This window comes from Colletotrichum fructicola (assembly GCF_000319635.2).
Source record: "Colletotrichum fructicola Nara gc5 chromosome Unknown KSG_Nara_v1_contig03, whole genome shotgun sequence".
Classification (NCBI taxonomy): Eukaryota; Fungi; Ascomycota; class Sordariomycetes; order Glomerellales; family Glomerellaceae; genus Colletotrichum; species Colletotrichum fructicola.
The window spans coordinates 2,800,825-2,822,119 of NW_027094053.1; the positions used below are offsets into that span (position 1 = coordinate 2,800,825).

General features: G+C 50.7%; 7 protein-coding genes across 7 annotated transcripts; 3 read left to right on the forward strand and 4 right to left on the reverse strand.

Annotated features, from left to right (window-relative positions):
- Positions 1–450: 450 nt before the first annotated feature.
- Positions 451–2,533, forward strand: ARS-4 (Arylsulfatase; the record flags this gene model as incomplete). Its single annotated transcript, XM_032030513.2, has 7 exons — positions 451–745; positions 802–963; positions 1,019–1,329; positions 1,402–1,900; positions 1,953–2,056; positions 2,117–2,421; positions 2,479–2,533. The coding sequence occupies 7 exons, from the start codon at positions 451–453 to the stop codon at positions 2,531–2,533; spliced, it is 1,731 nt and encodes a 576-aa protein (XP_031890125.2).
- Positions 2,534–2,928: 395 nt separating this feature from the next.
- CGGC5_v005552 (putative mitochondrial outer membrane protein) lies at positions 2,929–3,500 on the reverse strand (the record flags this gene model as incomplete). Its single annotated transcript, XM_032030512.1, has 2 exons — positions 2,929–3,107; positions 3,164–3,500. The coding sequence occupies 2 exons, from the start codon at positions 3,498–3,500 to the stop codon at positions 2,929–2,931; spliced, it is 516 nt and encodes a 171-aa protein (XP_031890126.1).
- Positions 3,501–4,861: 1,361 nt separating this feature from the next.
- On the forward strand, positions 4,862–6,612 carry CGGC5_v005553 (Trichothecene C-15 hydroxylase; the record flags this gene model as incomplete). The annotated part of the gene is made up of 5 exons (XM_032030511.1): positions 4,862–4,948; positions 5,007–5,789; positions 5,848–6,162; positions 6,227–6,393; positions 6,447–6,612. The coding sequence occupies 5 exons, from the start codon at positions 4,862–4,864 to the stop codon at positions 6,610–6,612; spliced, it is 1,518 nt and encodes a 505-aa protein (XP_031890123.1).
- A 1,238-nt stretch (positions 6,613–7,850) lies between these two features.
- Positions 7,851–9,918, forward strand: klf1-3 (Zinc finger protein klf1; the record flags this gene model as incomplete). Its single annotated transcript, XM_032030510.2, has 4 exons — positions 7,851–8,489; positions 8,548–8,823; positions 8,879–9,020; positions 9,080–9,918. 4 exons carry the CDS (start codon positions 7,851–7,853, stop codon positions 9,916–9,918), a joined length of 1,896 nt encoding a protein of 631 aa, XP_031890124.2.
- A 308-nt stretch (positions 9,919–10,226) lies between these two features.
- sdnE-5 (Cytochrome P450 monooxygenase sdnE) lies at positions 10,227–11,950 on the reverse strand (the record flags this gene model as incomplete). Its single annotated transcript, XM_032030509.2, has 6 exons — positions 10,227–10,394; positions 10,446–10,565; positions 10,629–10,922; positions 11,004–11,235; positions 11,314–11,629; positions 11,692–11,950. The coding sequence occupies 6 exons, from the start codon at positions 11,948–11,950 to the stop codon at positions 10,227–10,229; spliced, it is 1,389 nt and encodes a 462-aa protein (XP_031890121.2).
- Positions 11,951–12,981: 1,031 nt separating this feature from the next.
- Positions 12,982–13,999, reverse strand: CGGC5_v005556 (uncharacterized protein; the record flags this gene model as incomplete). Its single annotated transcript, XM_032030508.1, has 2 exons — positions 12,982–13,482; positions 13,547–13,999. The coding sequence occupies 2 exons, from the start codon at positions 13,997–13,999 to the stop codon at positions 12,982–12,984; spliced, it is 954 nt and encodes a 317-aa protein (XP_031890122.1).
- A 5,063-nt stretch (positions 14,000–19,062) lies between these two features.
- fadD13 (Long-chain-fatty-acid--CoA ligase FadD13) lies at positions 19,063–20,354 on the reverse strand (the record flags this gene model as incomplete). The annotated part of the gene is made up of 3 exons (XM_066151469.1): positions 19,063–19,085; positions 19,148–19,343; positions 19,398–20,354. 3 exons carry the CDS (start codon positions 20,352–20,354, stop codon positions 19,063–19,065), a joined length of 1,176 nt encoding a protein of 391 aa, XP_066009263.1.
- Positions 20,355–21,295: the final 941 nt, after the last annotated feature.

Genomic DNA, 21,295 nt, shown 5'->3' on the forward strand with positions numbered 1-21,295 from the left:
ATCGTAGTGATTTTAGGCTAGCTGACAGGATGACGAAATCGAAAGACCCGATGGCGACAGCCGTTGATATGGCTCTGGTATCCATTTGGTCAACTATGGAGCCAACCCGGTTGGTCAACGGAAGGGACATGGACGGCCGAGTATCCACACCCGTTACCACGGGGCCCCCCGGACCGCCGTCTAGTTCACCTTTGAGTCGGGGCCCGGCCCCCTTTTGGAGTGACATTCGAAAGGTACTGCGTAGAAGCCGATGGGACTGTGAGGTCGGAGAAATGATGCACTTGTCCGTCATTGCTAATTAGCGCATGGTAATGAAATTCTTGATATGTAGTCGGTGTAGCCTCGACGGCGAGCTTGAAGGGAGAGGGCTTGGTTCTTCTTCTTCCGCGCTTTGCTTGTGAATCTTTGCTGCTGTTGGACACTCTCGGAAGTTGGAGGTCAATTGTTGCAATGTCATTTCTCAGTCTGCCAAAGCTATTGACCGCGGCGCTCAGCGCCAGCGCCGTGGTAGCGCAGAACGTTCAACAGCGCCAACCCAACATCGTTTTTATTCTCACCGATGACCAGGATGAACAGCTCGGCTCACTCGACTACATGCCGTTCGTGCAGAAGCACTTCGTGAATGAGGGAACATATTACCGCAAGCACTTCTGCACTATTTCGATCTGCTGCCCGTCGCGAGTCAGCTTGTTGACAGGCCAAGCTGCTCACAACACTAATGTCACCTACGTTACTCCGCCTCATGGTGAGCAAAGCCTGTCACGTTCCATCGCGAGACTTTCTGACCAGAATTCTACTCAGGTGGATATCCCAAGTTTGTCTCTCAGGGATACAATGAGAAGTACTTGCCTGTCTGGCTGCAGGATGCTGGCTACAACACCTACTACACGGGCAAGCTCTTCAACGCCCATAGCACCGACAACTGGAACAACCCCCACCCTAAGGGTTGGACCGGAAGTGATTGTAAGTGACCGGGAAGCTGAAGTATGATCGGAACCCAATTAACTTTACTGCCTAGTCCTGCTTGATCCCAACACCTACCTTTACTTGAACGCGACATTCCAAAGAAACGACAGCCCGCCTCAGACGTACCCCGGGGAGTACAGCAATGATCTGGTCGCTGAGAGGGCACTTGGTTTCTTAGATGACGCCCTCAAGTTCAACGGCAGCAAGCCTTTCTTCGTCGGTATTGCGCCCATTGGGCCTCACAACAACGGCCTTGGTGGTGAGACAAGCGCCGGAGCTACGCCACCGATTCCCGCCAAGAGACATGAGAACCTTTTCCCCAACATCACAGTTCCCCGGACTTACAATTTCAACCCAGATAAGGTAAGTCTCGACCTTTTTTTCAAAGTATTTGTCAAAGGAACAGTATGTTAAAACGACAAAAAAAAAAAACAGCCTAGTATGGCCAACTGGGGCTTGATTATCCCCAAGCTCAACTCCTCTGAAATCGCCTACGGTGACAACTACTACCGCCGCCGCCTCCAGACACTGCAATCTGTCGATGAGATGGTCGATGCTGTTTTCAAGCGTCTCGAAGATGCCGGCGTTCTCGACAACACCTACGTCATTTTCACTTCCGACAACGGTTTTCACATTGGCCAGCACCGTCTCAAGCCCGGAAAGACCTGCGCCATCGAGGAGGACATCAACGTTCCGTTCCTCATCCGTGGACCCGGTGTTCCCAAGGGAAAGACGGTGGACTTTGTCACTACCCACACTGACATCGCGCCCACCATCTTTTCAATTGCCAACATCACCCTCCGCGATGACTTCGATGGGTCACCTATCCCTTTCTTGGAAGACGGGATCGCGAAGGCACAGAACGATCCCAAGCATGATCACGTGAACGTCGAGTTCTGGGGCACGCAACGTGGTTATGATGTTTTTGGAGGAGGTGAGAAGAACCGTGGAATCGAAACGGAGCTTTCACTGACTAAATTGTGCAGTCTCGGCCAACAACACTTACAAAGCCATGCGTGTTCTTGGTGATGGGTACAGCTTGTTCTACTCCGTATGGTGCAGCAATGAACGCGAGTTCTACGACATGAAGGTAAGTTGACATGTCGAACTCCGAAGCTGCGAATAGAATGATTGCTGACGCCCAGAGCAGAAGGACCCGGGCCAGATGGACAACCTGGCTGGTAGCGCAGCTGGCCAACTCCTGGATAGGCCACTGTCATCTGTGCAAGACCGCCTGGATGCCCTTCTCTTAGTCCTGAAAAGCTGCAAGGCGGAGAGTTGCAGACTCCCTTGGAGTCAGATCCACCCCGATGGAACTGTCAACAACCTTCGCGATGCTCTTGACGCCAAGTATGACGACTTCTACGCTGGACAGCCAAAGATTTCATTCTCGGACTGCAAGGACTTTTACGACATTGGATCCGAGGGACCACAGGAGCTCTTGCACTACGACCCGTGAGTCATGTGTGCCTGAAGTTCAATGACAAAGCATGAATAATGAATGGTATATAGAAAATCTACTGCTGTTGGAAGCCCGTGGCAGCTGCCAGAGTTTGAGGAGCTGTAAAGGTTTCCAGCGTGACACATTGGATACAACAGAAGTAATAGAATGATTTGATGCCCTGAAATCTTGCAAGAGTTTGCCACGAGATCGTAATCACAATTCAAGATGACTTGAGCATTGTCGCACCATGACGTCGGCCAAGCCCTGTCATGAGTTCGTGTCTGGGCGGCTTATTGGACAGGAACATTTCTTCGAGCCTCTGTTGAATCAATTGCGAGCCAACTCAGAGCCACCAACGATATTTGTGGGCTACAGGAGGTTGGGCAAAGTTCTTTCTAACGAGTCTGAGTTACTTAATTCAATGCTAATGATACAGAAGCTGTATTCATGCAGTCCATCAGCCAGAGGAAACTAGAGAAGCCTAAGTGCATCTCGGGTTTGTCGGAGCAACAAGCCGCTCAATCCACCTCGACTTTCAGCCGGGACGCAAGTCTGACGCCGTACCATACCATGGCAAAGATTGAGATCAAATTGAGATGAATGCTCATGGCATGGTTTCGAGAAAATCGCCTCCGGCAGGCTTGCATGTCTGGGCTAATCTCATCAACGACGTCCGGCTGTTTTGCGTCGCGAGTTTCTGTATTCGAGTGTTAGCAACAATATATTGACGAAATGAATGCGACTCTTCATTACCCTGATGAATACGATCAATCATCGCTTGTTTCGTTCTGGGGCCATAGATGAACAGGTTCAGGATTGCGGTGATGCCAGCAATGGCAAACGGAACCCAATCCCGCTTGTCTTTCAGTAGAGATGCTGGCCCACTAGGCGGGAATGTGAGTGCCGTTACAACCAGCAAGATAGATTGACATCGAAAGTAGATGGGGAAAAGTCGTTTTTGTAGGGTTGTGAAAGCAGTCTTCGGAAGCTCGTTGTAACAAACTTTGGTGTTGACGAAGGTCTGGAAGAGGGTTGTGCCCAGTAGAGTTGCGTATGAGATGATGTGGCAAGGTGCTAACAGAGTCGCCATGGTTGATGAAGATGATTGGATTGGGGTAGAGATTATCATGTCAAAACCAGCCATCTAGCAAAATAGTTTGAAAGTGAAGAAGCAGTTGAAAAATTGGGAACATCTTCACTTTTATCTCAACCAAGTTCCGCGCGTGTTAATCTAGATGTGCATTAACGTTCCGGCGAACTGTAAGTTCCGAACACCTTCGGATAGAATGCTAGGCTGTGCGTACCTAAAACTAGAGGGAGGAACAGTGGCTTACAGCCGCCCCCACCACGGAGACTCCCACTACCACTCGACAGCTGGTCTGGTCGAGGCTTCCGAAAGGATTCGGAGCGGCGGAAAAGTAAGCATTTTGCTAATTCCAGACCACTTGATTGGCCTGAGTAAGAATACATGTCTTGCTTTATTATCATCATGTAGCTGATGAGCCACGCCTCCAATCACGTGCAAATCATGCACTACTCTGTGGACTGTCACTCTGGATGGTCTTCTGTGAATGGTACAAACATTGAATAGATGCAAGATTAGGAGCGTGAATGCTGATGCTTCCACTCTGGGAGAGCTTACATGCTCTCGAAATAGTCACGCTGATCATTGAGAACAATGCTGGCCGTTTGTCTGTTGGACCTCAACCTTGCGACAGCATTTGGCTGGTCGAGATGACGATTGTCTGCAAGAAGTCATGATCGACAATGACATCTGTTTTAATGCTGACATTGATATGAGATATGAACCCTCTTCATGAATGATCTACCAATATGTAAGCACATGCTTACATCTCGCCTATAATTCAACTGCCGGTCGGCCTTATCCCGATGATGCCCCGTTCGTTTAAGCTCACCACCCATGACTTGGTTCGTCTTAGAAAGAGGAGCTCGGAAGTCTCGACTTCTGCCCAAAATGTGGCGGTAGCTGACACTCCAGTAATTTTACAGTGGACCACGCAACTCGAACCGCCCGAAAACCCGTGCGCACGTTGCAGCCGGATGCCGTATGACGCCCGCATGCTTCCCGCATGTCACCCACCTTCCATCCCGCGATCGTCGCAGCTCCAAGTGCCGCGATATGATACGGGGAATTATGTGGTAACTGAAACCCTCGGCGCATATAGTACTGCAATGCACCACAACATACCGCCTTCGCCAAACGTATTGTAGAACTAATTGGCCTGTTTATGACGTGGAAGCGAGAGTTCACGTCGTGGAGAAAAAGCAAGCATATTGACTCGGAGGCTGGAGCTATCCGTACATCATGGGGGCTTGGTCGAGATGGAGATGGAGATGGAACCTTAGAAGAAACGGTATATAAGTTTCTATGATCACCTCATCACAAAACACATTGGGCATGCGCTTCCTCACTCATTCTCTATTACAAATATGGACATGGCTTTGCCTACAACACGGCTTACGGGTCTCGCAGACTCCTACCCGGTGATAGCGGCAGTCTCTGCTGCAATCAGTGTGGTTTGTTCTCAATTTGTGATGATTTCTATCATGTGCGCTGACTAGAAGCCTCGAACAGGCCATCGTATACTTCATCGTCCTCCTTCCGCTATATAACATACTACTACACCCTCTCCGGAAGTATCCTGGCCCAAAGCTATGGGCGGCTTCCCAAATCCCGTGGCTTCGCTCTTACACGGGCGGGCTTTACCACGTCAAGCTCCGCGATATGCACGAAAAGTACGGCCCCGTTATTCGAGTTGGTCCCAATGAGCTGTCCTTCACGTCACCAGAGGCGTGGCAAGCGATCATGGGCCACCGTAAGTCGGGCGAAGTAGAAAACGGCAAGGCGGCTTTCTACGCTGTCCCACCACTCATCACCGGTCTCAACCGAACTGACCACTCACGCGTCCGGCGACTTATGTCTCACGGATTTTCGTCAGCAGCGCTTCGAGACCAGGAACCGATGATCAGGGGCTACATCGACTTGCTGATCCAGCGTCTCCATGAGAACAGCCAACAAGGCCGTAAAGCGGTTGACATTTGTGCGTGGTTTAACTACACGACTTTCGATATCATTGGGGACTTGACTTTTGGAGAGCCGTTCGGCTGTCTGCAACAATCAGCTATGCACCCGTGGGTCGAATTGGTCTTTGCAAATGTCAAGACCTCGGCTATGCGGTCTGCACTTGCTCGGTTCCCAGTCGCGAACCATCTGCTCCCATTCTTCGTCACCCCTCAACTTGTTAGAAAGGCGGCTGAGCACAAGGAACTTACACGAGAGAAGGTGTCTAAGCGCTTGACATTGACAGATGCCAGACCTGACCTGGTGCATGGCATGACCGTTGGAAAAGGTGGCTTGGTATGTGTGATGATTTGCAACTTTACGTTTGAAAACCTGAGGCTGACGTGGTACACAGACCGTCTCTCGTGAGGAGTTGAACGAGAACTCCGAAGGACTCATCATTGCTGGCTCGGAGACCACAGCCACTGCCCTTTCAGGGGCCATCTACATGCTGACTACACACCCTGCGATCCTCAAGACGTTGGCTGAAGAGATTCGATCTGCATTTACCTCCGAGTCAGAGATGAATTCTATCAACACCGCGCATCTTCCATATCTTCAGGCTGTTCTTGAGGAAACCCTGCGTTTCTTTCCTCCGGCACCCAATGCTTTGCCTCGGATCACACCACCGGAGGGCAATCTTGTTCTGGGAAAGAGAGTCCCAGGAAATGTGAGTTCAAGATGTTATCAAAATTCAAAATTGCTTGCATGCATTATTTCTAACAATCCATCAGACCGTGTTGTCAGTTCCGCATTGGGCCATGTATCACAGCAGCAGCAATTTTAGCCGACCTGACGAGTTCATCCCCAACCGGTGGCTTGACGACTCACAGTTCGCCGGTGACCGAAAGGAGTGTATGAATGTGTTCTCCTTTGGTCCGCGCAACTGTATTGGAAAGAAGTAAGACTCGAAAAGTATTGTATTCAACCGTTTCTTTTGCTAATGAAATCTAGCTTGGCGTATGTTGAGATGCGCATGTTCCTTGCTCGTGTGATCTGGAACTTCGATATCGAACTTGCGGCAGAGAGCATGGACTGGCTGCAGAAGGGTCGCTCGTTCAGTGTGTGGGCTAAGCATCCTCTCATGGTCCACTTGAACCCTCGGCCGGTGGCTGTGTAGGGCAAGCAACTTTCTTTCTGGCAGTGCGAAGTTCCATTTCAACGAAGGTAAGCTAAATACTTTGGCGTATTACGTGTTCTAGAGACAATCCGTATTAAATAGCGATCTTTGGCCGACATTTCAGCCCGGAAGTTGTGGGGTGTGAAACATTCTGCACACTGTACCTATGAAAGAAACTTGTTCCTGAGTACGACGACCTCGGACTCAGTGCTGTTTCGCGGCTGGTTTGATAGAACAATGCCTGCAACTTGAAATTAGAGATAGACTGAGAACGATTGAATTGGCGAACATGCAGTCGGAACTGACCAATTGTGAGGGTGATGATTCAACGACGATCCACCGCTCGGGGGCTAAATCGGCCCCGCGCCGAGTGCCCCATGTCAACTGATTCCGCTGTTAAGGAGGTCCCTGGCGTTTGCTGTGCATGAGCTCCCAAGCCAAGTAGGCCCCTAACTCCCACTGTGACGGACATCGGCAATGCAAAGCGGGCCGGCCCTCATCGTAAACTTGGTGCATTTCCTTCCCCGCGACTGGACTTAATTTGGTTAATTCCTCCGCTCTCTTCTTTCTCATCTGTCATCGTATCGGAATGGCGTCACCCCTTGACAAACTAAGATCGGTTTTCCCTTGCCCGGGATGTGGCATGGAATTCCAGCGCCAAGATCATCTAAAAAGGCACGTTTTCCTCCATGAGGATTACAAGCCTTTCGCTTGTTCCAAATGCAGGCGTCATTTCTCTAGAAGGTGTGTTTGACTTCGGAGGACAAGAGGTATTCCCATATATCTAAAACAAGTACTGAAGGCGAGAACCCTGACAGAGACACCCTTGAGCGACACGAATTGGTCCACGAACCCTCAATTAAGCAAAATTTGAAGGTGGCCGACAAGATCCGGGGAGCCAAAGCTTGTGTCCCTTGTCGCACCGCCAAACAGAGGTGCGATGGCGACGGACTGCAACCTTGTACTAGATGTGCGCAAAAGGAAAGACAATGTCAATATTTACCTCGTCGCGCCCGACAGGTAAGACCTTATAGAATTCTTCATCCCGCAAAGCGATCTCCTATCATTGATAACTGACGGCCCCTTCTCAGTCTTCGAGGTTTAAGTCTCACGTCAGACGAGAGTCTAGATCAACGAGCACGAGACCCGTCACTGAGTCGGAGAGGGCATCAGTAGAAACTTTACCCTCACATTCAATAGGCCCACTGGAAACCCCCATCCTATCTGACTTTGACACCATGAATACAGGCGGTGAGGCAGATATGGCACTCGTCACCTGTGACGCCTCTCCCACCGCATGGGATGAGATCTTCTCCACGACTTGGAACGAAGCACAATTGCATGTTAACAATGCTGCACTGCAAATGGTGAACTTCGCAAGTCCTATGGCCTTTCCAAATCTTCCGTCTGGAAATTGGCCAGCACTGGGAACGACTGGTGAAACCTTCACGATCGATCCCGTGTCCACTCCTCTCTTACTTCAATCTACAACCCAGCACCAGCACGACCAAACGCTCATTTCAGCATCTCCGAGCTTAGACGCCGATCTGGAGAACTTAGGTCACGTACCTGAGCTCACCTCGGAGACATTTGAGGATCTGAGTGCATGGGTTTGCACGATGAGTCGTATGACAAGACCTGTCGATTCATTCTCAAGCCTATCTCTAAACACCTTGAACGCTTTCATACAGCTCTACTTCGAAGAGTTCCACGACATATTACCCATAATCCATCGGCCAACGTTCGATCCCAACTTCGCCCCGTATTTGCTGGTATTGGCCGTTGGTAATGTTGGGCGGCGCTTCTCAAAGTTGGCTGGAGAAATGTGTTCTGGGACTGAACTTGACCAATTTGTCTACCATGCTGCACAGCACCACGTATGTAATATGTTCCCTTTTGTATCAGGTTGTTTCTAGCGTCTAATACAAAGTATAGGTCGGGAATCTGCCACCAAACGACACCATTCCGGCTTGGCTAGCTCAAACAGTGCTTCTCAGCCAGGTGTCAATGGCCTTCTCCAACGACAAACAGAATGTGGAAAGGAGTAAGGTAACAAGAGGCATTCTGGCCGTCACTTTGGGGAAACTTGAGCCTCGGTTGGAGGCAGCCGCCACGACCATTTACACAGATACAGCGCCGTCGAACGTCCAAACGCAGTGGGAAGCCTGGATTGAGTGGGAAGTATTGCGACGTACGGCGTTTGGTCTATGGGTGAGCTACTACCGCGCTTCACACTTGTTACTTGTTGAGTCTAACGTTGTCGTAGCTTCTGGATAGTCAATGCTGCCTGCTCTTCGATCTCACGCCAGTTGTGCCTACAGAGGCTCTCGCAACGCAAATGCCACTTCCTTGTCATGAACGACTTTGGGAGAAGTCATCTGCCTCGGCATGGGAAAAGGCATGCGAAGGTAGGCTCGAAATTGCCTCTTGAGGAAACTTCTGCCTGCTCCGAGTGCTAACAGTTTAGAAAACAACGACCTGTCTACATTACGGGAAGAAATGCAGTCACTATACAAACAGAACCCATTGTCAGAAAACGTGGGGGGTTTTGCACTCTTACTCCTGCTCTTCTGCTTTTTCCGAGACCACCTGTTCTTGAAACAGGTCGAAAACCAAGGCCTCTCAGCAGTGAATAACGACGAGGAACGAGTCACTTCTGGTATGAGTCGTTGGTCAAGGACTTGGCTGCTCTTAGATCCGACCAAGCGACCAAATTCCACGCGCATCAGAACCGTCGCAATTCAGTATTATCATATCATTGGTCTTATTATAGAATTACCCCTGAAGGATCTGTATGCGTTTGCAGGATGGAGAGTCACGCGATTCAAGCAGCGCGAGACTAGACAAAGATTGATGGCATGGGTTTCAGAGCACGGAGATAGGGCGAGGTCTGCGGCACTTCATGCTGGAAGGATATTTCGCCAGTGTCGAAACCGTTCCTCCTGTGGCTACCAAGAACCTTGCGCAATGCTCATCGCGAGCCTTACTCTCTGGATGTACAACAGCTCGTTGACAACCCAGTTGCTGGCATGCCGCGAGAGCTACATTGAGCAAAACCAACCCCCCATACTCCGACTCGACGAAGACAGCGACCGTGAAGAGGCATGGGATTGGATACAGACGGGGAAAAAAGCACGTCCATTCGTTGCTGGCATTGGTGATATCCACATGCCCGGAGGTCACTCCAAGGCCGTGAATCAAGCCATCAACATTCTGTCGTCGCTGAAGGAATGGCAAATCGGGCAGTTGTTCTCTGTCACTTTGAAAGACTTGATTGTGTTATTTGACAGAGACACTATGAATTAGTGCAAGAAGTACACGTCCTGCCAATTCGAAAACCATCATGCGCTGACCTGGCAGCTTTGAAGCTTGCGCCTAACCCGGCACCCTTCTTTTAAACTCAGGCTCGCGGTGACACCTGAAGAGGAAGACCTCCCTCCAACTCTACAGTGAAGTTGTCGACTCGTCTGGGAGGTAAGAATCCAGAAGGAAAGGTGATCTTGTACTTTCGAAGGATGGAAGCGAGAATAAGTGTCAACTCAACGGGCACCAGGCTAGAGGTTGGGGCTGCAGTCAGCAAATGAAGTATCAACACGAGCGAAATTGCTTTGAGCTTACTTTTGGCCAATGCACATTCTTGCGCCTTTGCTGAAAGCGACCTGATACTGATCCAGGCCCTTTGCTTCGGGGCCCAACCAGCGATTAGGGTTAAATAATCGAGCATCAGGGCCCCAAAGATCAACACTCGAATGCATCGTATGAGCTGACATAGACACAATGGTCTGTCATAGTCAGTGGGTTTTCACACCAAGCCAGCATTAAGTCAAACTTACACCAGGAGGAACAACCTTTCCGTCTACAACGAGAGGCTCCGACAAGTTATGAGGCACGATGCGTGGAAGCCTAGAAGGCACTGCTGAAGCAAGACGAATGCCTTCTTTAACGCAAGCGGTCTATCAGTGCTATCAGTCAGTCTTCAAGTAAAACCCAATGGCACTGTCTGATGATTCACTCACCAAATACTCGATCTTTTCCAAAGTCTGGAGCGGGGGCAAATCATTCTTGTCCGGAATAGCAGCGTCAAGCTCTTCGATCAATCTCTTCTCTATGGCGGGATTACGCAGAATCTCGAAGAGAGCGGTGGTCACGGACGTAGCGCTCGTGTCAGACCCGGCCACCAAAAGATCAAGAGATTCGCCAACCAATGCAACATCCGACAGCGATGTCAGATTTTCGAGAACAATGGGATGATTGACAGCCGCTTTTGATCCGTCAGACTTGCGCCAGCGGTTCACACACTGCTCCGCATACTAAACTCCACGGACTCGGGGTCAGACAGATAATGCTTCAACTACCGGTTTGAAGAAGTCTTGTGACCAGGAGCTACTTACATCGGTCAAATGAATGAGGTTGCCTAGTTCTGGAGAGACAACTTTCAGCAATCCCACAGGGATCGCGTTGCTGACTATGCGCAATAAGGGGTATTGCTGCAGGGTCTTCAGCGCCGATGCAGCAACGCTGAAAGCTGTAAGGAATTGCGACTTGAAACTGTCGGGCTGCTCCTCCAGCATACCGCGACTATCGGCAAAACAAAACTCCATAATGATGTTGGTAGTCACGAGTCTGCTGAGACGTCAATCCACGGACCAAGCAGAATGAATCAGGGGTCAAGAAGATTAACCGTTTCATAGAGAGACGTACCGAAACGCATCATAAAAGTCAATGTTCTGCTTCTCACGAAGCCTTTCAATCTTGATCTCCAAGAGCGCCAATCGCTCACGAATAAGACCCTCCAGCTTGAGGACACCTGCACGCGAGAACATGGGGTTCAGCATGCGTCGCCGTTCTTTGTGCTTAGCCTCGTCCATCTCGGTGAAGACCGTGGGAGACGGCGCATTAAATGCCAGGTAGAAAGGCTCATTCTTGGGAAAAGGGTTAGATTGCCTGTAGATAACCTTGTAAAGGTTCGTATCGGTAATGTGAAGCTCATTTGGCGCGATTCTAATGGCTTTGGCGTCTGCCCTCGTTGTCAGCTGTAACATTCAACCGGTATCACAGAGATCAGAAGGGCAGTCTCACCATATTTATGATGGATTTGCTCATAAATATCTTCAGGGTAATCCTTCTGGGTTTGTTGGTACAGCCAACTATGCGATTTGGCCGCTTGTCTTGGCCCAGGGAAGTTGCTTAGAGGATGCAGGTAAACACGGTAAAGCCCTCGAAGGTAGGAAAAAAGAACGAAGACGAGAACAGCCGCAGGAAAACTGAAGGCGGTTCGGGCTGAGAGAACCGAGTCATTGAAATGCGGCTGCCATGTGGTAAAATTATCGAAAGACATGGCTGTTTTAGACGTTGAAATCTGATGTTAAAGAGATTGGTTAGAAGAAAGTTGATATGTGAAGCTTCCTTCTCAACGGGTTTTATACAAAAGAAAGGTGTCTTCTTTTAGGCGGGTTTCTTTCCATCAGTACAGCTTATGACACAATGGGCCAGTGATTTGAGGAGCCGACGAGACGAATCGCCGACGCTAAATTGAGGAGCCGATTGCGCTGATGCCGTTGTGGAGATTTCGGCTCCTCGATTTGTGGGGCGACAAGCCGACCGGGCGGCAGGCCCCGATACTGCCGCTACCGTAGTTGGAGACTGGTCTCCCCTAGCATTAATTGATGTCATTTGCATTGCAGTTTGAGAGAGTCTTACGACTTGGGCGAACTACTGGAAGTGCCGTTAGGCTTAATCCAAGTAGTTGCAGACGTGATCTTTCCACCGGTTTTACACTGGACCTTGAGGGGGTCTGAGAAACTGGGAAAAAACGAGAAGATGAGATGATTCTTGCTAAAAGTTCTTTTCTTCTTCTTTTTCCTTTTTTTAATTCTTGTTTTTATCTTGATTGATTACCTCGTCATTGTGCATTTGTCGACATTTGGTCTCCTGCGGATATGCGCTCCATCCATTGGACATGGCCTGGTTCACAGAGCGGAAATGTTGCGCATCCCGCCGGCGTTGAGTGGATTGCTGTAATTAATAGATCGCCTTACCCGTAACTTTCAACATTGCGCAAATTCTCCGAGCCGTAAAAGTTTCAAGGGGTTCATAAGATGAACAATGCTGGATCGCAACGCAGCCGCATCCGGTGGGATAAAGCTTGGGCGCAGAGGAATTTCTGCCGCAGTGCCCACATGGTCAAACTCTACTGACGACATGTCGAGGTTATCTCTCTGCTCACATACAATAAATCGGTTGTTGTAGACCAACTTTATGTTTAAAGAAATGGAAGTTTTCCAAAGCTTAGGCCAAAATCATTGCTTCATTTTTCCTCTAAATCTATGTACTCAAAATCACCGACTCCGCCCAACTCATTCATGACATCTATGCCTCAACGCCGAGGGTGATGTAAGCGAGCATGCCCTTGGTGACGTCCTCGCCGTCAAGAGGCTCAACGATCATGTTCGGGTTCCAGCCGCCAACGACCTCAGCAGCGAAGATGGAATCGATGTCGTTGGTGGTGCGGTTGATCTCGGTGTGGCTGACGTAGGGCTCCAGAGCCATGATCTGGGCGCTGAGCTCCTCGTCGAAGAAGATCTGGCCGGTGTTGGCAATGTTGGAGCCGACGATGGTGCCGTTGCTGCGGACGGACCAGTCGGTGTGGACCTGGGCGTGGATGTGGATGGTGCGCTCGACGTAGAAGCCGGGGAAGACGGTCTTCATTTCCATGATGCCGTTGCTATCGGTGGGCCACATGCCGCGGAGCCAGGTGGTGTCGTCGGTGTGCAAATCCAGGTCGGGGCCGATGGTCATGTTCAGCTGCTCGAGGAGCTCCTCGAAGGGAGTGTTCGGGTCGCGTCCGGTGAAAGAGCTGTAAGAGCCGGTCTGGAGCAAAACTCGTTAGTTTACTTCCTTGATATCTTGAGAATCTATTAGGGGTTCCACTTACAGCATTGCAATGCCACAAATCGACCAAGACATCCTCCATGACTTCGCAAGTGTTGATGTTGAGAACACCGATATCCAGGTAGAGAGGAACACCGGCCTGGTCCTCGCTCATGTCCTGACGCAGAGTCTGCGATTGGGGCCAGACGTAAGGTCCCTTGGTAACCTCAGGGGTCAGGACGCAGGTGTCATTCTGCAGAGTGTTGTAGTGGGGGCCCTCGGTGTGAATGGTGACGTTGGAGCCGCGGGCGGCGAGGTGGCGGCTAGCAAGCGAGCGCTTCTCAGCGTGACGCCTCTTGCGGACCTCGCTGAACTGACCGGCCTGGACGGCGCAACGCTTGGAAAGGTTTCCGCGGCGGACCATTTCAGTGTGGCTCAGGCCGTGCTCATGGCCGGGATGGGCGACAGCCACACCCGTAAGGAGCGCAGTAGCGAATGCGAGGAGTTGGAACTGCATTGTAAAGAATGTTACCGGGGGGCTAAAGAATGTGTAAAGACGGACGAATGAGAGTGTCTGGAAATGCAGGCTACAGATTTCAGCTGATGTTCTGTTCGCTGATCAAACGGCGAAGACGATCACTCTTTATAAGTCTCTCGACGGTTCCGCGTATGCTTTTCACCTTCCCCAAATAGATCAAAAGCCTTTCGTTACATCGCCCCAAAGGCACCCCTGAACAGTCCCCAGAGATGTTCATCTCATCGCGACTTTGCTTTTGTCATCCCCCTTCTCATCAGCGCTCAGATTCTCAAACCGCCAACCATTTCGCGAGCCAGATGTTCCACGATCTCCACTGACGTCGGGTGAACGAAAAATGTCGCTCCCACATCCCGAAGAACCACGACCAGATCAATTGCCTTGCCCGGCCCTCCAAGAAACAGGCAGCCAATCAAAACGGAGGTATTACCGTTGGGCGCCGGGGTTCGGGGCTCTAAGACCGCATCCGGGATCCACCCGTGCGGGCCGCCAAGAATCCTGGCCGCGTAAGTTCAGGGGCGCTCCCGCTTCGCCGCTACGTCAAGGCGAGTCAAATGCTATCCCGTCGGCCTTGCATACTCCATGGATGATGGGGGCCTCGCGGCAGGAGGCGCGGTAGTGCCGACTATGTGTTGATCTTGGTGTTGTCATGGAGGTGGATAGGCGATTTCTTCCCAAGGCCAGATGCCATTGTCAGATCCGCATCTGTTACCACCCTGGTCCGGAATGCGGGCGCGAACAAGCTTGCCCGTCAACCAAATTTGTAGACATCCAAGACGATCATCAGGCTGGGCGTAACGTCTACACCGATTCTGGAAGGTATGGGAGACAAGGAGCGGAATGTTCCCCCCTGACTGTGGGATTTGCCTATGATTGAGGCTGACGCGGGCATACCGAGAGAACCAGTTCGGGTGTACGTCGTCTTTATGCGTACCACGTAGCGGTATCCTGCCAGAACTGACGGATAGAATGTGGGCAATTTGTAATCTAGAGCCTTTACGCCAAGGTCTACTATGAATATCGTTGTTTGACATAAGGTAAACCGAGAATCCCCGTCGACGGCACCCAGCGTACCCTAGCCGAAGCACTTCTTCTTAGCCTTTCTCAACTCTGCCTCCAGACGAAGTCGCATTCGAATCCAAACCCAGCGACCCCAAATGGCCAACCGGTGTCGATTAATATTTTGTAATGGAATTTCCGCCCCTTGCCATTGGTGAGACCTCCACCTCGGGTCCGTCGTAGTCTCTCCTTCGCCAAGATCTTTATAAGAGATGAGGTCAATCTTTCCACCGCCATCGCGAAGACAGTAGGTATAGCTTGTGTGGCAGAAATCACAGGTCTCAATTCCCCCAAAAACTTTCTTCTGGCGCTTTGACAGGCGAACTTTGGCCTGGAAGTTATCTGACTCGTGGGTTTCGATCGTACTTGGGTTGAAGATGAAGGGGTATTTCCGCTGCCAAGTCATGTGCGCACAACAATGTGACCGGTCTGCACTCTTGCTCAAAATATCCAGGTAAAGCGACTTGTCAATATTAATCGACGACGTCCCGGAACATACATATTTGTAGGTTTGCAGCTTTATCTTGGTACAGAGGATCATTCGACCTCTCGATACCAGAAACTCTGTGCCGTGGTGGACATGAGGGCGACTGTAGCCGTTCTTGTCAAACTTACCATACCAGTGTTGACTCATCGGCAGCAGATCTTTGGGGCGGCACAAGCCCCCCAGTCGATACCGTGTCATGGCGACCCTGATCGTTTCGTAGTCGAGACCGCTTGTAAGCCATGGCGATGGATCCCAGTCTGGCCGCGATCTCTGATACTTCCGGACACAGGGACGAGATTCGCCAAAGATCCGCTGGTACTCTTCGTCCCTCGCAATAGTCCAAGAAAGCTCTGACGGATGTAACGCCACACATCGCGGGCAGAAAAAGAGTGAGAGGTCGCGGAGGTCTCGTTCTAGTAAAAGGAGGAGCTCGCGCCGACAGTCGGAACGCTTTTGCAGTGTCAAGCTCTCTGAGCCGAGGCTCAACAGCATTGGTTTGCAAGTGAGGGCCAATGCCGCTCGCTCAAATGAGGTCAAGTAGTCAACTACGCAAAGGTGCAGATCCGTGGACAGAAGCTGGAGGTTTCTGATGTTTGGAGGCTTTGCGGCGGCTTGAACTGAATCAATCACCTGAAGGATTTCGGCCGAAACCAACGTGGAAATTGAGACTTACTTTCCATAGCTATTACCGGCGACATCGTAGGTGTTGTTGTCTTATTCTGACCTCAGTGGATGGTTGCTGATTAGGAGAGAAGAATCGACGACTGCTTTATTCGATGAATTGCATGACTTCGGCTTTAGTGTTGAGATATTTTGCAAGAAATTTCTGGCGGTCAACGTAGCAAACTTTTGAACCAACAAGGTATTTGAAAACTTTGCCAGCGTATCTCACCCGGACCACACATTCCCGACGTTCGTCGTCGTTATTATGGCCTATCGGTTGCGCCGACCTTTCTACTTTCTTTCAACTACAATAATAAGAATTTCATAACGCTTCGACGACAATTCCGTATTTGACCGATTGTTCTTTAGTATTTTTCTTTTCGTAACCAGGAGCCTCTGTTAATGTTGCTCAACAGGTGCACTAACATTGAGCACCGTTTGTCTTTGAATGCGTTTTGCTGTCCAGGCAATACACTTAGCTAGTTAGGCAGAGTATAAGTAATACTAAGCTTCAATCTAATGAGACTTCCTTGTTTTCATGCGTTTTTAGGGCTATATCTCCTTTACACTCAACTTCTGATGTTGCCGACGATAGTCACGATGACGACAAAAAAATAACGACGACGACGACGACGGCAGTAATCACAACGAAGCTAGTAACGATAACGACAATAGTAGATGAGTAATTACTTCGACAATAGTAAAGTAGAGTAAAGTGTATAACCATGGGAAAAATAGGCAGTCCATTCTAATCATCCTAGGGACCTGTTGTCTGTACTGTCGTCTTCCTTTATCACTCCTATCGTCGTCGTTCCCAGTGTCCTTTCAATTATCTTTACTACCCCAACCTTAGTAAGGTAGTTCGGAAACTTCAACCTGAATGAAACAGTACTCTCTCGAATCAGCTGGCAGCCTACCTGATGCGAACTTCATGCCTTTTGCATTGATGGTAGCTCGATGCCACATGCAAGTCATGCTTCAACCAACTGCATACTCGCACAACGGTTACTAGCTAGGCCGGCTTACGAGTACAATACAAAGCCGAGCCAACTTATTCCATGGTTGTCAATACACAGGTAGCCGCTGCTGATCTAGAATCTAACATCAGATGGGCAGTTAACACCGAGAGCTATGTAGCTAGCTGTTATCAACCATCTTCAAGCAATTGCTTCCGAACACAGTAGACCTGTTTGTCGACGTCGCCGAAGCGTCGGTGTGAAGATCACACCGGCTCTAAGGGGCGGGAACTTTGTCGAGACCGGCGGACCGCAGCAGTTCGGATGACGGCGGCCAAGTGGATCTTCCCGGCGGGAAAATCGGCGGGAGCACGCTGCACGATTGTCGAACCAAGATCGATACATCTGTGTACCTGTAAGAACCAGCTGACTGACTCGTCGCTGAGGCTTTGGATGGCGCAGCGCGCCCCGTAGGCTCCAGTGACGGCATGCCCTTCGGCGCCCGAATTGCTGGGCGTTGGGGCCAAAACAGGATGAAAATGCAAAGAAGTCTAGACCGACATGTGCAGGTCGTCAAAATGCATCAGCTCGTGTTGGTTCTCGTTGGGGGCGGCCGCCCATGCTGTCGTTGGTGGAGCCCAAAAGCGCTGTGATTGACGGACATACGGGCGCTTCAGGCAGGACTTTGGGGGTTAGCGGATGATGACCAAATGTAGAATGATGAAGCCGGGGGCTGTCATTCTGGATGCACAGCTTCGGGCGAAGTAGACGAGTTCATGGTCAGAAGAGCAAGCCGGTGTCGGAGCTTCGGAGACGATGACTTCTTGGTGCATTACGGCCGTAGCTGGCCATTGAAGTCGTTGATAAGCGTTTTGCAGTAGGTTACATGGCGATGCCGCTCAGCTGTCGGCCGGTAAGCACTTGTCTCTGAGTGACAAGCGTTGGCTGAACGTCGTCGTGCTCATTGGCTTTCTCTTGTCTTACCACCCTCTTGTCAGGCGGAACGGGTCGCTGGATTTAGAAAGCTGACCAAAAGTAGTAAACGCTTTCTGCGCCGGCGTTGCGCATGGTGCCTTGGGGCACAGTCAGACATCTCAATCCATCCTTCGGGAATCCTCTCAGGGTGCATCCCAAACCGCGGTACCGAACCAGACATCGAGCGCAACCCTTCCCCACAATCTGACACTCGCCGATCGGTGGACGGATGATGTAAGAACTTACCATAGGCAATCAAAGATTGGCAACCTCTAGGGCTTCCATGCTCGTCGAAATCGTGGGTTTTCAGGAGGTTCACTAGGCTGGCTGAAGCTGCAACATTGGTGTCACACAACCTAGGCCTCAGGTCGGCTTCCACAGGCATCTCCACAGCGACAATCAACGTCCAGCGCCGATGGTTTAGTGGTAAAATTCTCCGTTGCCATCATGCAGCGTCGGGGAGCCGGGGGTTCGATTCCCCCTCGGCGCAATCTTTTGCTTCTGGGCTCGTTTGAATTGAACTGATTTGTGATAGATACTATGGTGGGATAACTTTTTGCCCTTGAAACAAGCACGTACTTGGGTTTCTGCATGACTTTCTTCATTCATCTAAGCGCTCGAGTTTAATTCAGTTTTAACGTCATTTTCACCCTGTACAGATCGTGAACAACTCCAAATTCTTTTTCAAATATCTCACTTAGAGTCTAGATACAGTATCTTCGCCAAGAAGGTGCTTCATAACCTTCCCAGACCCTGTCCTCGGCAGTCCGTTCACGAAAACGAACTCTTTCGGTATTTTGAATCGCGCGATGCGAGATTGGCAATGCATGACCATGTCCGCTTGGGGGATTCGAGATCCAGACGAGGTAACAACATACGCCCGCCCAGCTTCACCCCAAGTCTCATCAGGAACTCCAACCACCGCGACCTCCAAGATATCGGGATGCTCAGTTAGAATCGTCTCAACCTCCGCTGGGTAGACATTCTCACCTCCAGAGACGAACATGTGTTTCCTCCTATCGACAAGAAAAATGAAGCCGTCCTCGTCCGCCCATCCAATGTCACCTGTCCGGAACCATCCATCTGGCGTCAAACTCGCGATGTCTTCTTCCACATTGTTCCAGTAAATCGGATTTGAGATATCCCTAGATACGAGAACTTCTCCTATAGCCCCTGGTAGCAGTGGCTGACCCTGGTCATCAACAACGCGAATGGAAGTCAATGGACCTGGATGACCCACAGAGCCAGCTTTCTTGATGATCATCTCGGGAGAAAGCGGCATACCAGATATCGTTCCCATCTCTGTTGAACCATACCCATCAACCATACAAATGCCTTGGTCAAGCCACCACTTGATGCGCGCTGGGGGGTTGGGAGCACCTCCCGTGAAGAGGGCTTTGAGGGTGAGCCATGCTGACGGGTCAAAGTTAACTGCTCTACTTAGCGCCTCCGCCATCTGAGGGACACAGAAGTAATGTGTGATTCCAAGCTGAGGATCACTCAGGCGGCGATTGGTCGCTTCAGGGTTGAATCTCGGGGACACGAGCAGCGTGCCGCCTCGCATAAGAGGTGGCCAGATCTGCGCAATGAGACCCATGAAATGGAACATCGGCCCGTCACAGAGGAAGACGCATCCCGTATCGGCTTCTGTCAAAACGCTGAAGTCGAGAGTGGTAGCCAGTATGGACTGCGCAGTCAGAATCACACCCTTCGGCGTGCCCGACGTTCCAGAAGTGTAAAGAATAATGCTCGTCTCCTGTGACGACCTTGATTGGAGTCGGCGTCCGGGGTCTGCATTATCGACCTCCTCACAGAATCTAGAAAATTCAATGTGGCGGCAGCCAAGAGGTAGCTCGGGTGGGTCTCGATCTGTAAAAATGATTGTTGGCGTGCAGTCGTCCAACAGCTTAGAAAGCTCGGGCTGGGCCAGGCGCCAATTGAGGGGAACGAAGATGGCTCCAAGCCTCATCAAGGCCTGTTGAAGTATGATCTGATGAACACTGTTGATGCACACAGTGGCAACCCTGTCACCGGCCTCGACGGCGTATGCGGACAAGACCGCGGTTGCGCGCTGTATGTCGGCGTTGAGTTCCGCATACATCCATCTTCGGTTGGTTGCGAGATCGATGCAGGCCAGGCTGGCCGGCCGTAAACGTGCATGCAGCAGGACAGGGTTTGGCGCAAAGATACCAGCCATTTTCTTTGCGGGAATCGGCAAAGCAGGAGAGTCCGGTGTGTTGGTTCGGGCGCGCTTTGTCAAAGGGAGGATCCGCTTCGGTGAGAGATTGCTGAAGAATCAGAGGCCGAGGGCGGATATTGTCGATCACCCGATTCTGCCGAATCTCGAGACTGCCTCGGCTGGAAGATGGTATAAACAAGTGCGTTCCAATGATGGCAGGAAGGGTGTAGAGATGACTGAGAATGAAGAAGAGTAAGCCCTGAGCCAACGGCCCAAATATACCTCATCAGCTGGCGGCAAGGCAGACAAGTGTTTCTGGACGTCGCCGAGTCTTCGGAGTTGTTGCCATTTCCTTCGTTCCTTGCCTTGCAGCCGATGAAGAATTTGACGAATGCGAAGAAATGAATAGCCAACATCGTGCAGCCCTTCCGGAATGCGGAGCCCCGGGGAGCCAGCTTCGTGCTGCCAACATGCACGTTGTAGGTGTGGTGTGTGTGGAGAACACAGAAAGCGTACCTCAATTTTGCTGCGCCGTTAAAAGTCGCAATCCTTCAAAATCCTACTGACCCGTGTCTTGCATTTACGCTAGATCAGATATGTACGCTTTTATTTTGGGCAATCTGCTCGGGGGCCCAATAGATGGTGAGAGTGACACTCTCTGCACTAGACTTGCCAACATGACCTGCACATTACGCCTCGGCAGCCAAGATTTGCAAAACTTCCAGCCAAAGGGCTGACTTCCCGGAATCGTCATAAGAATGCGTGACATGATCTGACCTAAGAATGGAGAAAGCCACAGGTTCTGGTTGCTATGTCGTCCAAACGATTGGTTGAGGCACATGTGCCTGCTGCGCCGCCGCAGCTGAACTTCCTCTTGGAGATGGGTGGGTGCCTGGGATTGCATGCAGTGATGCGAAGTTGATTATCCGCACCTGGTGAAGAAGTGCAGTGGCTAGGAG